The following is a 12,611-nucleotide window of genomic DNA, read 5'->3' as shown; positions in this document are numbered from 1 at the left end:
CGCTTAGTTTTAAATGGCCGATTTGGCTAAATAGAGACAGCACTGCCCACGACAGCCCATTTGCTAGTTCTACAGACAGCTACGGCGGAGGGAGCTATGCTTTATCCAGTTGTCGCCATATAAATTAATGCATGTTACAGCAAAGATGTAACGGGAGAGGGGACTGGTCGGATCCCTTCACAAACCAGTTCCTTTTCTTTGCTTTTACAGAACTCCTGACCGTGATCATTACATTCTCTTCCTTGCAACCTCAAGGATTTTTTTTCCCTATTTAACACCCCAACCCTGACAGAACGTGGCTTGCGGGGAGCCCAAACGCATCGAGCATGTGTGGTAGAGTAATAATAACAACTGGCAGTGCAATTATCCCCTCCATCTAACTGACTTCCTTCTATTAAACAATGGAAAAATACAGCTACAGTTGCCTTCATTAATGTGGTAACTGCAATTTTCTTTCCATTCTTTGATGGCAAAATGACCAAAGAACTTCAGTGATTTGTGATCATTGCATCTCCTACCACGGAAAAAAGTATGAGCTGGAATTGACAGGCTGCCATGCTGGCCTTCCCCGCACAGAGGGATAAGCTCTTTTGTCCAGGCCCAGGGGTGGAAAATAACTGCCTTATCTCATAGGGGACGGCTGCCAGTGGCCCACCCTGTCGCAGTAAGAGGGATGTTGGCCTCTGCGTCTGTTCTGCCCCTTGCTCTGGTCATGGAATGCAGAAAGAAAACCAAGATGGAACAAGCCCAGCTGAACCTGACATGTTTTCTGATGCATGAAAGGGAGGATGCATCCCACATTCCTAAACTTTGAATTTAGACTCTTCACTGTAGCATGAACTTCCCAAACCAAGATAGTAACAGATTTTTTTTTTCCTTAAAATGCAAATTAAAAGCCTGCTAGAGCCCCTTATTTTTTTCCACCTCGCTTTTTAAATGAGTGGGGGCACACAGTAGCAATGCCATTGACTGACTTTCTAACAAGGCCACATGCACGCGGCCTGTCCATCTATTTTTGGTATTTTTGTTTGTCATGTGTGGTTACAGCCCTGAAATGTAACGCACATCACCTCTAAACCAAAGAGTGACAATGGCCAAGCAGACCGACCATCTATAGAGTCTCACTGTGCATTTCACAATGCTTTTTCTGCAAAAATCCAGAAATGTGTTTATTGGCTCACCCGGGAGCGCTGGGGTTCCTTAGAACGATGTGATCTCCCAGCAGTCCTTCCGGAAGGGTCACGATCTCAGGGTATTTGGCCTGGGAATAAACGGGGTCAGCAGGGTCTCGATTAGGTCACAGAAATCACAGAAGCCAGTGCTTCCAGTTGCAATGGCTTTTCCTAGCTTGCATTTGTAGTTGTGAAGAGGAACAATACTGTTTAAAATTCTGACTTTGAAGTTTTGGTGGTGTGGTGGGTTTGGGTTTTTTTGGGGGGGTTGGTTTTGGGTTTTTTATTATTATTTTATTTTTATTATCTTTCATGTGATATCAAGAAATATTTAAATTTGGTCACATGGAGGAAAAACCAGTATCGTGAGCTTGTACAAACAGACCTCAGAGGTCCTTGTCAAGACCTAGGAAACCCTGAAAGAATATTTTTAAACTCAGTTCTGTTCATTTGATTTAATGACACATTACAATACACCACCATTGCACCAAAACTTCCCCTCTGTGATTTAAGTAACCTTACTCATACACTCTGTTTTGACGACTCCTTTTCAGAAACTGGATCACCGAGAAACTGGATCACCAAGCTCCACACCATGCTTGGGAAGGATAAAATAATAAAGGCAACAACCTACCAAAATAACTGCTGTTATCAAAATATAACAGGACAATGGAAACACGACAAAACATGTGAAACTACTGACTACTACAAACTCCCATGTTACTGGGAAGCAGAGCTGTTTTCACTTACTACAATGTGCAAAGACTGATCATTGTTCCAATACTTCGTTAGTGCATCTAATATTTTAGTCTTCAACGTGTATATCTTGACTTAGCTAAGACTCGTATCTTTTGCTATAACTTTTAAATGCTTGTAAAAGGAAAGCAGAATAGAAGTTATGTAATTTTTCTGTGATGCAGTACCTAAGATGACGGGTTACTCGGGGTATGAGAAGATGTATATACATCGAAATACTAATAAAGGTGGCAATTACTGCATCCCGCAGGGATGGGCTATTGCAAAAAGAAAATGGAATCTACACACAGCCTGTTATCATGACGCCTTTAACGCTGTTACTTGCTTGCACTGTCATGTCCTTACATACAACGCGGTGTTCCAAACACTGCAGTTTATAAAGTGTGAAAAGTCTGTCAGCCCAAGTCATTCTACAGAGCTCACAGGGCAAGTGTCTGACAGAAAAGGAGCAGGAGAGCTCGTCTTTGACAAGCACTGGAGAAAATGAGTTCGGTTTTATAGGATTATGCCTCATCTGGCAGACTGAAATTGCTACCAGATGTGACCTTGCCCTGGTTTAGGAATTTATGACAAAGTGAAGGGGGTTTGTGCAGAATGCCAAATGACATAAACCACATGGAATTTGCCAGTTTTAATTTCTACAAAGTGTCTAGTACTGTATTTACCATGGGGATAAAGAGCACGATCTATCCTGGGAACAGGGACACAAAAGGGCAATGAAGTGCATGGCAGTCACAGCATGAAACCGTGGCCGATCTAAGGTCGCTCATCTAGCAGAGCAGTCATCGGTTTTTTGGCTTTACTCCCTGTGGAATTATGCTCCTCTGATGACAAACCAAGGCAGTTTTTCCAGGCTTCCCTTCTCAATAACCCACATCTTTGTTATTCATTCTGTGCCTTCATTTGTCTGGTATCACAGGTCTCAGAGAATCTAGCTGCAATACTAGAAATTGAGGATTAGCTTGTACCTGGTGAACTCAGCTCTCCAAGCTCCTCGCTGGTAAGAGATCCCAAGTATACCACAGCTAAACACTGAGTCACGTTTCATCCCCATTCGCCCATACTGAGGCCTTTGGGAATCACAAGACAAAACAGATCAGAGGAACTAGGCAAGAGTTCCGATTTTCAGAACACTGTGACATGCACCCATGACTTGTTTGGGGGTTCCTGTGTAGCTGCTGCCATCAACGCATTCACCCCCAGCTAGTGGGTGGTATTTTACGTTGTACAGAAACCACAGGTATCTCAAGGAAATCTCAAAGAGTATAATTTTCTGTTAAGAGCTTCCCTGTACCTGGCAGAGCGTGCACTGGTGAGTTCTGCACGCACCAAGCCGTTACTCTCTGCCTTCGATAAATGCCGGGTTTTGGCACCCAGTCGGAATGCCGTGCACATCTGATCTTGTGTGAAACTCACAGGACTGGGATAAAATCCAGCTTCTTTCCAGTAAAGATCATATCTTAGCTATCCACAAAACACACAAAAAGCCAAACCACAAATACCTCTCTCTTCAGGTGAAATACAGCTAAAACTCAAGTCGTAACAGCGGCGTGAAGCAGCACGTTGCCCAGCCCCCCGCAGGGGTGTGTGGCTCCCGGCTCACCGAAGGATGGATCCCTCAAAAAACCGCATGGCAGAAGCAGGAAGCAAAACTACTGCAGCCAGGATTAAGCGTGCGACCTTAAACACTGACAATTCAGGGAATAAACCCCAGGAACCGCAGTCACACCATCTACTTTTCATACTCCACGTATGAAATGCCTGGATCCCACAGCTAAAATGCGGGGATCTGGCATGCAAACGAACAAACAGGCACACAGCACGCACCAGCTGCAACGGTCCTGAAAGACTGACAGTTCCAAATACGCTTTGTGGGTACCAGGTTAACACCTCATGTTCTCTGCTGTGCAACTTTTCCAAGTTTTCCCTGGGGAAAAGAAAAGGCAAGCAATAATCAGGGTAACAGAATGACCCAATCCGCTGAAAGGTCTCTTGGGAGCATCAGTAGCTTCTGCGGGATCTCGTACAGTGGACGCAGGGCAACTGAAACACATCGCAGTGAGCAGCGTGACACGCAATGGGAAAGATCAGCTACAACTGCATTAAGCAAAACCTGACTTTAATCAAGAAATATCTTTCCTCAGATGACTTTTAAATGTCAAGTTTATGATCAAAACCAAAAGCCCATGCTATTATTACTTCTGGACGGAAATTGTTTTTCCAGCTCCTTCAGGAGTCCAAGCAGGGAATCTTATGGGAACTTTTGTCTAAAACAGAAATAGTCTCAAATCACAAAGGGATGACCGTCTTGATGGAATACACATTCTGCCCCTTCTCCCATGACAGATTTTACACACACACACAGAGCTATCCAAGTGAATACACTTGTAGTATCTATTTTTGAACAGATATATTATTCTTCCACAGTTACAAATTGCATTTCAGTTTTCTGCATACTAAAACTCATCTAAGGAAAATGTTTTCAGTTACCCAGCTTAAGAGACTACGAATGCAAAGCAAATTTGGCAAGGCAGAAGCTGTAATAAAAGCAGACAAATTTGCTTCTAACCCACTTAGAAAATGTGCTACTCTGCTCTTAAGTGGAAAAATAGCTCACGCTTACTAATAATTTGGGACTTGGCCTAGTGTAAGGAGTGCATATAAAGAGTGCTGAGCAAGCCGTGCTACTGTGACCCCCCTCGCAGGTGTAAGCAACCCCTAACAGGCGCTGACATCTGTGTACGGTTTGCTCAGCTAAGGCCACGGCGTCATCCACTGGAATAACACACGTGGCGGCAGCATCAAGGCCTCAAATAACAACATCAGTGTAACTTTAGTGATTCAAATACAAATTATTTGCGAAAACGATGAAAATTCCAAATACTGTAAAATACCTATAACAACATGATTAAATTCCAGAAGCATTAAACAGTCAAACCCACTGCCACCAGTCTGCTACCCATTGCAAAAATGGTCAATCCCTTCATGAGCCATCAAGTGCGCTGCCATCCCAGTGTGCCGCCATCCCAGCGTGCTGCCATCCCAGTCTGCCGCCATCCCAGTCTGCCGCCATCCCAGTCTGCCGCCATCCCGGCATGCTGCCATCCCGGCGTGCTGCCATCCCAGTCTGCCGCCATCCCAGCGTGCCGCCATCCCAGTCTGCCGCCATCCCAGCGTGCCGCCATCCCAGTCTGCCGCCATCCCAGTCTGCCGCCATCCCAGTCTGCCGCCATCCCAGCGTGCTGCCATCCCAGTCTGCCGCCATCCCGGCGTGCTGCCCCACGGGACGGCAGTCGGCACTCAGCGCAGCCGTGCTCTCCCACAGCCTCACTCTCTGTAGCAGCACTCTGCTTTCTCAGTTACAGCAGTCTAACTCAGATAACAGGAATTATTTTACTATTCCCAGGATCAAGTTCTACAGCTACTTTGAAACAGCAATCACCAAGCTACAAAATACAAGTTAACTGCAACAATTATGGTTTGGAAATTAGTTTGTATTTCTGCTTTTAGTAAGCCCTCTGCTAGCCCAGAGAACTACAGTTCCATTTATGAGACCTGGTCTTATAATTTATCGGCCTTTAATGCACATGGCTAAAATATTAGGTGCTAACTTCACCAAGAACTCCTATCCTCAAGTCATAAACTACGCTCATCTGTCAGAAACCGAACATCATATATACATTCTCAATTATCTTTCTAGAAATGTAGGTTGCTTTGATGAGTTTCATTTTTAGATATTGGACAATACATTTGTTAATGCATTTCAATTAACTACAGTATTTTAACCTGTAAGACAGCTGTCACCAGCATGAAAATACAAGGATTTATGCTTTCCTGCATTTTTAAAGCACGGTGGCAAGCCCTAAGTCAAATGAAAAATTTCTCCAAGAAACGTAACTTTTCTGGTACCAACATGCACCTCAGACTTCAACAGATGCAATAAAACAGTCTGCAATGTAATCAAGAAATAAGTAATACTGTATCTGAAAAGAAATGCATCCTATTTTTTGTTCTTTCCTTCTCTCCACTGCTTGACTGGGCAAGAGCAGCACTGTATCAATTGATGCACACTCAAAATCTGAACACGAGGATGAAAGAAAAACCTCTAATGTAAGCAGATGAAGATGTGTAAGACAGCTATGGTTTTGAGAAGGTTTGTCTCAATGTTGCCTTGTTTTCAGACTTCTTTTGAACTGAAAATCAACAGGAGAAGTCAGGGACCTTTAGAATATGCAAGGAGAGGAAAAACCTATTGCCGGCAGCTGCTGCAGGTGTGTCCCATGCTTCAGTTGTGTTCTTTCTGTACAATGTGCTTTTGCTGTACAATGGCAGTGTTTATGTATTTTTAATAGAGTAATGTAACCACTACCAGTGTCATTAAATATAATGCTCAAAGCCTGAAAGGTCCAATAATTGACCATGGAAAGTGCCATCTCACAACATTCAGTGAAAGACTTCCAGTCTAGTGAACTGGAATTACTGAGTCAGAAAGACAAACCATTCACAAAGGGAAAATTCCTACAGAAAGATTTTTTGGCTTTAATGTGCTACATGTTCAATTAAATTTTACCTCAGAGCTTTTTAAAAGTATACAAAGAAAGAAACACAATTATTATAATTTAAATGTATGAGCACAATGAGCAAATTTATACTGTCTCCTTAGGGATTTGTTTGGTATCCACCAAACAGACAGCATTAGACAAATCAGAGGGACACTAATGTTTAGGTTTTTTATAAAGAAACCCAGCGTTATGACTACCACACTTACTAAAATGATTCTGGTAACAGTAGCAACTACAGGTAAACTGAGCACCCTCCACTGCTTTAAATCTAGCCAAATAAAGAAACCCCAATCCATTAAGTAACTACCCAAATCAACATAAACATTTATTGTTATATTGACCAGCTTTGTCTACCAAGATTTGTTCTTGTATATGTAAACTGATGCAAATGTAAAGCAAGCAAATTTCTCCTTATTTTTCAGAAGTATCAGTTGCGCAGGGAAAATACAGACCCATAATGTATTGAAAAGCCAATGAATACAGAACACAATATAACTTACTTTGAAAGAACTACTTTGAATTTACTTTCAGGTAATACACCTCAGATTCTGACTGAGCATGTGTACCTTACAGGCTGGGATGTTCAAATATTTGCTTCTTCAGCAGCTTAATACTAGAAGCAAAGGTCTTTCGGAGCTACTGAGTATTTGTAAAGCTTAAACATATACATTTTGAAGGAAAAAAACCACTTTATCCCATGCCACTTATTTTTTGGTTGAAAAAGAAAATATTCTTTATATGCCATTTCATATTCTCTTTGGTATCTTCCTGTGGAAACAACTTCTGTATTATCTAAAAATCTGTATTTGATACACGGTGTACTGATTACACTACACTTCAGCTTCTACCCATGGACTTTTGCTTTAAGGGATGTAAAGAGTCAATGGGACAAGAATTAGAAGATGCAGTGAATCCTCAGTCCGCCGTTTTTCGCTTGTGCAGCCATTTACTGTATGTACATATATGATCCATAATTTTAAAATACATTTGTAAGGTGGTGTTCTTTTCTCTAACTGAATTCCACTACAGCGATAGAAGAACATTTAGAAAGCTATTTATCCAGAGCTACTGATATTGTCTACTGATATTTGGAGCAATGCTGTGGCTATTCCCTAACTCAGAGCAATGCAGAACTGGAATCTCACTGAAACTTGTTTTCAATTACAAAAAAGTTGTTTTTTTAAAATTTTAATTTCCAGAGCAAGGAAGTTTATCAGCATCCCAGTTATGGTAGTACTTCACAATAGTGTACTCCGGGAATCAGCATCCCCCTCCTTCATTCATCTGTCTCTGTCCATCATATGAGTTTGTGATAGATCCTCACAGAATCACTGAATCATTTAGGTTGGAAAAGACTTTTAAGTTCACCAAGTCCAACTGTAAACCTAACACTGCCAAGTCCACCACTAAACCATGTCCCCAAGTGCCACAACATTCTGCAATTAAGAGTAAAAAATACAATACACAATTACTGAGGTAGCATTCTACAGATTCTACCTAGGTTTGAGAAAAATATCTCTCATTCTAACTTCCCCTCTATACTACAACATATAGAACATTAGAAACCCTTAACATAACACGGAATATTTCAGTATTTCTCAAACAGTAGCTAGCACTGCACAAACCCCACCTGATCAACACCTTGGCACTCCAGTATAATTTTACAGTAATTCCACAAGATGCAAATCTCCATTTATTGCCTCTTCTCATGCAGGGCAATGAGTCTCTATTCATACTTAAAAATGTTAAAGATGTTTAAAAAACTAACAATGCCGTATAAATTCTATTCAATTTTATATTTGATTTTAAAAGAAAAGTATGGCTGAGTCCCATATCTGCTGGATTAACAACACCGATGTTTTGGGGAGGGCTGTTTGGCCATTTGGTCATAATGAGATTCGGACTTGAGTAACAGACATAGAAACATGAGGGAACAGAGCCCCACTTGACCAGACCCATATTTTTTTTTCAGGACTAAACACAAATCTTCATGCCAGGAAACAGGTATTGCAGAAGGTTCAGCACCAACCAAAGTTCTGTGACCGAACCAACACGTCCTAGTGGGCAAGATGCTCACGTGGGGTGCGCTGCTAGCTACTGCACCACCTCACAGGGCTTTGTGAAGGCAAAGTTTGGGCTGTGCCTGAAAGACAGCAATGTTGTAACCTAAGGTCAATGCTTCCAATTAGAGTAAAACACGGCAACCTCTTCGGGAAACAGACAGCTTAGTTAAAGCATAAACCTAAACACTGTTAGCACATCAGAGGTCAACTTCCATCAGATCAGTATCATATGCTTAGGAGAAGATGGCAACACGCTTATATTTTTGGCTAAGCATAAACATATATTTGAAGCAACTGGGATATGTAATAAATTACAGCTATGAAAACAAGCTGTTCCATCTACTACTGCAGGAGAAAAACGTTGACAAAGCCTGGTTTTAAACAGTAAAATATGACTCAGAGAATTACAAAAGAGAAACCTTTTATGAACATGTTCTTGCATACTATATTTTCTTTAATGTTTGCACCAAAAACTGCTTAACATGCTTTGCAGGGTAGAGAATTATAGTATCTTCAAAGAATGGCACATTGAAAGTTCAAAGCAGGAAGGATCTCGAAAGTCACCACATTTCTCATTTTGTGCAATTAAAGGCAATGAAACCAAGAAAAGATAATGCACTTTTCCCCTTCAACTAAATTACACAGCATAAAAAAACCTGCATTTGCAAAACGGATTTATAAAACTTCACCACTCATAATTACATCTCAGGATAAACACATCTTCCATCTTCCCATCTAAGGAAATGTTGTGCTCCAGTAAAACAGTCCTGCTGGTGATCTGTGTTATGCAAATTACACAAAACTACAAGTATCTTCAGAACCCAAGAACAAGTTTACAGAAAGAAGTGCACAGCAAGAAAGCGTTTTGCCAGTGCGGCAGCCACACTGCACCTGGCATCGCTCAGCTCCCCTCCAGAGCTAGAAACGCAAGTGGTACTGCCAGCACGCACGTTTCCTTCTCAGTAGAGGAAAGCAGAGAAAAGGAGAATTTAGGGGCCAGACTTGAGGAATAACAGTATGAATGTCACCCTGGAGAGGGGAAATCTTTGCAGAAAATGTTTCCCAACATTTCCTCACACGCTCAGGATATGCCTGGTTTCCTCCCATAGTACACATGCAGCTGGTTACTTGGACAGAAATTCTGAACCCACCTAGTTCCAGACCTGCACTTTTTAGCTGACCAGATCTGTAACTCAGGAGTACAGATCACTCCAGTAAGATTCAATCTTACATCTACTTCTTCAAGTTAAGTCAATGCTCTACACCAGTACCTGAAACTGGCTGGGAGGAGGTCTTACACATCACCAGCCCAAAACTCACAGAGCATTAGCAAATTGCCAATGAAGTTCCTTTGCTTTGCTCTTCTTTTTATCTGCAGTTGATTACAGCTTCGCTCTTTTGGCCCCTACCCTGTTTCCATTGCCATTTATTTTCTTTCTTTCACATTTCCATAACATCGTTTTTCATGCTTGGTCCAACCATGACTCTACAGTAGATGATGCATTTGTCACTATTTGCTATATGACCATTAATTTACCATATTGTTTGTATTTACATATCGGATCTAGGCTGTACGCCTGGCAGAAGAGCCAAACCAGCTTGACCTTGGCCCAAATACACATCCCATGGCATCTCTTCCAAAGCATTTGATTTCAGTATCACTTTGTCATATGGTAACCATATGTTTATTACAGCAGACTTGGAAAAAATTAAATACATACTAGAAGTTTATTTTTAAAATGTGAAGATAAATATAATTAAATGAAAATGAAACACTGGAAAGAGCAGGAAGGGATACATAATAGAACACTTAGCAAACACAGAGGCTGCAGATGTTTTTTCTTTACTTTTTTTCTTGCTGGGGCAGAGATCAGTCTTCTCTCTGTTACTTCTCTTGAAAGTTGTCAAGGCAAAAGATTTCCACTAGTTTATGAAAACTTATACTCCTGACCAATAATGTATGGCATTTACAAACCAGTGTTTCTAAAAGCAAAAGAACCAGGGTACTTTATTCCATGTTTGCTTCCCTAGTAAACAGGCACATCGGAAATTAGAAAATACTTCTCCAAAACAGCTGAAAAGACTTGCAGGCTTGCTCCCTCTGCCTTCAGAGACTTCACATTTCCCCAGTGGACACCCTGCACTACCCCAGGTTCCAAAATTATCTTCATGTATTCATGCTGCCCTCAGACACAGATGCTGCCAGACCCGAAGATTACAGTGGGCCATGGGCGAGAGGCTAGAAATGAGTCCAGGAACCAAGAAAGCTTCTGCTGCTAAAAGATCACCTTCCGTGCAATCCCGTCACATGCATCATCTGGAACCGACTGCCTAGACATGCACGGCTCCCCGAAGCCTGTCCTCCTGGAAACAAGTCTGCCAGACCTACCAATCAGTGGAAGAACGTACAGAAAACAAGCTTACCATCTGCTACTCAGGGACAGCACATCCCCCATCACTTACCTCTGTACCAGATATTATTGATTATCCACTTAAACTGAAGAATTGTATCCTCTGAGTGAGTTCTGGCTTTCTCTTTGCCTTTTAAAGTTTAAATAACCCAGTTTTTCTAGATTAAAATTTTAGGGCCTATTTGTTATTTTATTTAAATTTTAAAATACACTGTCTTAACACAAAGATGGCTGTAGTGTCATCCGCTGCACAGGTATCTACACAGCTCCAAGTCCAAGACATACTAATTGATTTGTTCTTTGTGGTAGAGCATTAACACTGCACCAGGGCATTTCTGCTGGTGGAAATCCACAGTACACCAGTAGAGCTCAGTAGTTCTGTTCTTCCTCTACAAGTTTACTGACATACTGGTTTTCATTATATGGTATTTTGAAACCCTTACCCTACTTCTGCTGTTAAGTATAACTAAACATTTCTTGATGATAAACTGAATATAACGGACTGTGTGGAAATCAGCAGATGTGTCTAATTTAGCAAAAGAGATACTAAGCAGTCAAGGACAGTATAGAGACAAAAAAAAAAAAAAAAGAAAAATTATGAAAGGAAAAAAGATGCCGTATTAAGAACAGCATGAAGAATCAAAAATTTGAAAGAAAGAATTGTGAGCCAATTTTTCAATAATCTGAAGGAAGTAGACTGCAGAAAAGGCATTTTTAGGAGAGAAATTGCAACAGAAGCAAGATACTTCATAGATCTTTAAATATTTTTCTGCATAGGAGATACTGCAAAATCCTCTGTAAACCTTTCTGATGGCTTAGTAAAAGGGTCCAGGATTGCATAAAGCAACTTGGATTTAAAAAACAGAAAAGTTGATTATCAAGTGTGACCCAGCTTGCTTTTGTACAGTTTACATTATCAAGCTTCTCCAGACAGCGGATTTTAAACATAATCTAAATAAAAGCAACTGAATTTAGTTAATGACTTGGCTCTGAAGCTACGGTAGTTTTTTCCAAGTACCCTGAAGAATTAAAAATAATAATAAAAATCATAGGACACAATAAAGAACATCTAGTTCATCTAAACTAGCTCAATATTAGGCATTTAATTTTTAAAAAGCATGATTAAAAAAGTTTTTAGACAAATTATTCAGCTTATGCTGATTATTTACTACTGTGGTTGTTTCATCTTGACTGTGGACCAGGCAGAGGCTAAAAATGCACAGTTAAGGACAAGAGTCAGAGAACTACTGTGAACCAATAAAACTCTCTTAATTTATACAACTAGAAGAACATTGGTACAGCCCATTGGTACAGTAACTAGAGTTCTTTGAGATACGTCATCCCTAAAGTGTACCTGCCTCAGATGAGAGAATTTTTTCCTTTTTCATTTGACTCCATTAGCCAGCGAGTCAGTTCACGTAAACAGCCAGTAATTAACATAAATATAATATACCCAAAATACATATTACCAATTTTTGTGTAGCATCAACACTTTTCATCCTTCCCCCAAGTTTTTTTGTACTACAGACTTTGCAGAGAGAAACTCAAAGCAAGAAGGATGGCACACAGTAAGGGACAGAACAAAATAATCTAATAAAATCCAGTTATTATTACTTACTTATCAACACTGGCTGCCAATTAATAGAT

General features: G+C 40.8%; 1 protein-coding gene across 2 annotated transcripts in view; it reads right to left on the bottom strand.

Annotated features, from left to right (window-relative positions):
* The window catches only part of CENPP (centromere protein P), a 151,421-nt gene that overhangs the window by 1,884 nt on the left and 136,926 nt on the right, over positions 1–12,611 (bottom strand). For both annotated transcript variants that reach the window (XM_080385369.1, XM_080385368.1), the window contains exon 7: positions 1,182–1,261. In XM_080385369.1, coding sequence (XP_080241495.1) covers positions 1,182–1,261 — 80 coding nt within the window. The remainder of the gene's footprint in view (positions 1–1,181; positions 1,262–12,611) is intronic.

This window comes from Falco punctatus (genome assembly GCF_963210335.1).
Source record: "Falco punctatus genome assembly, chromosome: 4".
Taxonomy (NCBI): Eukaryota; Metazoa; Chordata; class Aves; order Falconiformes; family Falconidae; genus Falco; species Falco punctatus.
This window is presented reverse-complemented; position numbering and strand designations above follow the sequence as displayed.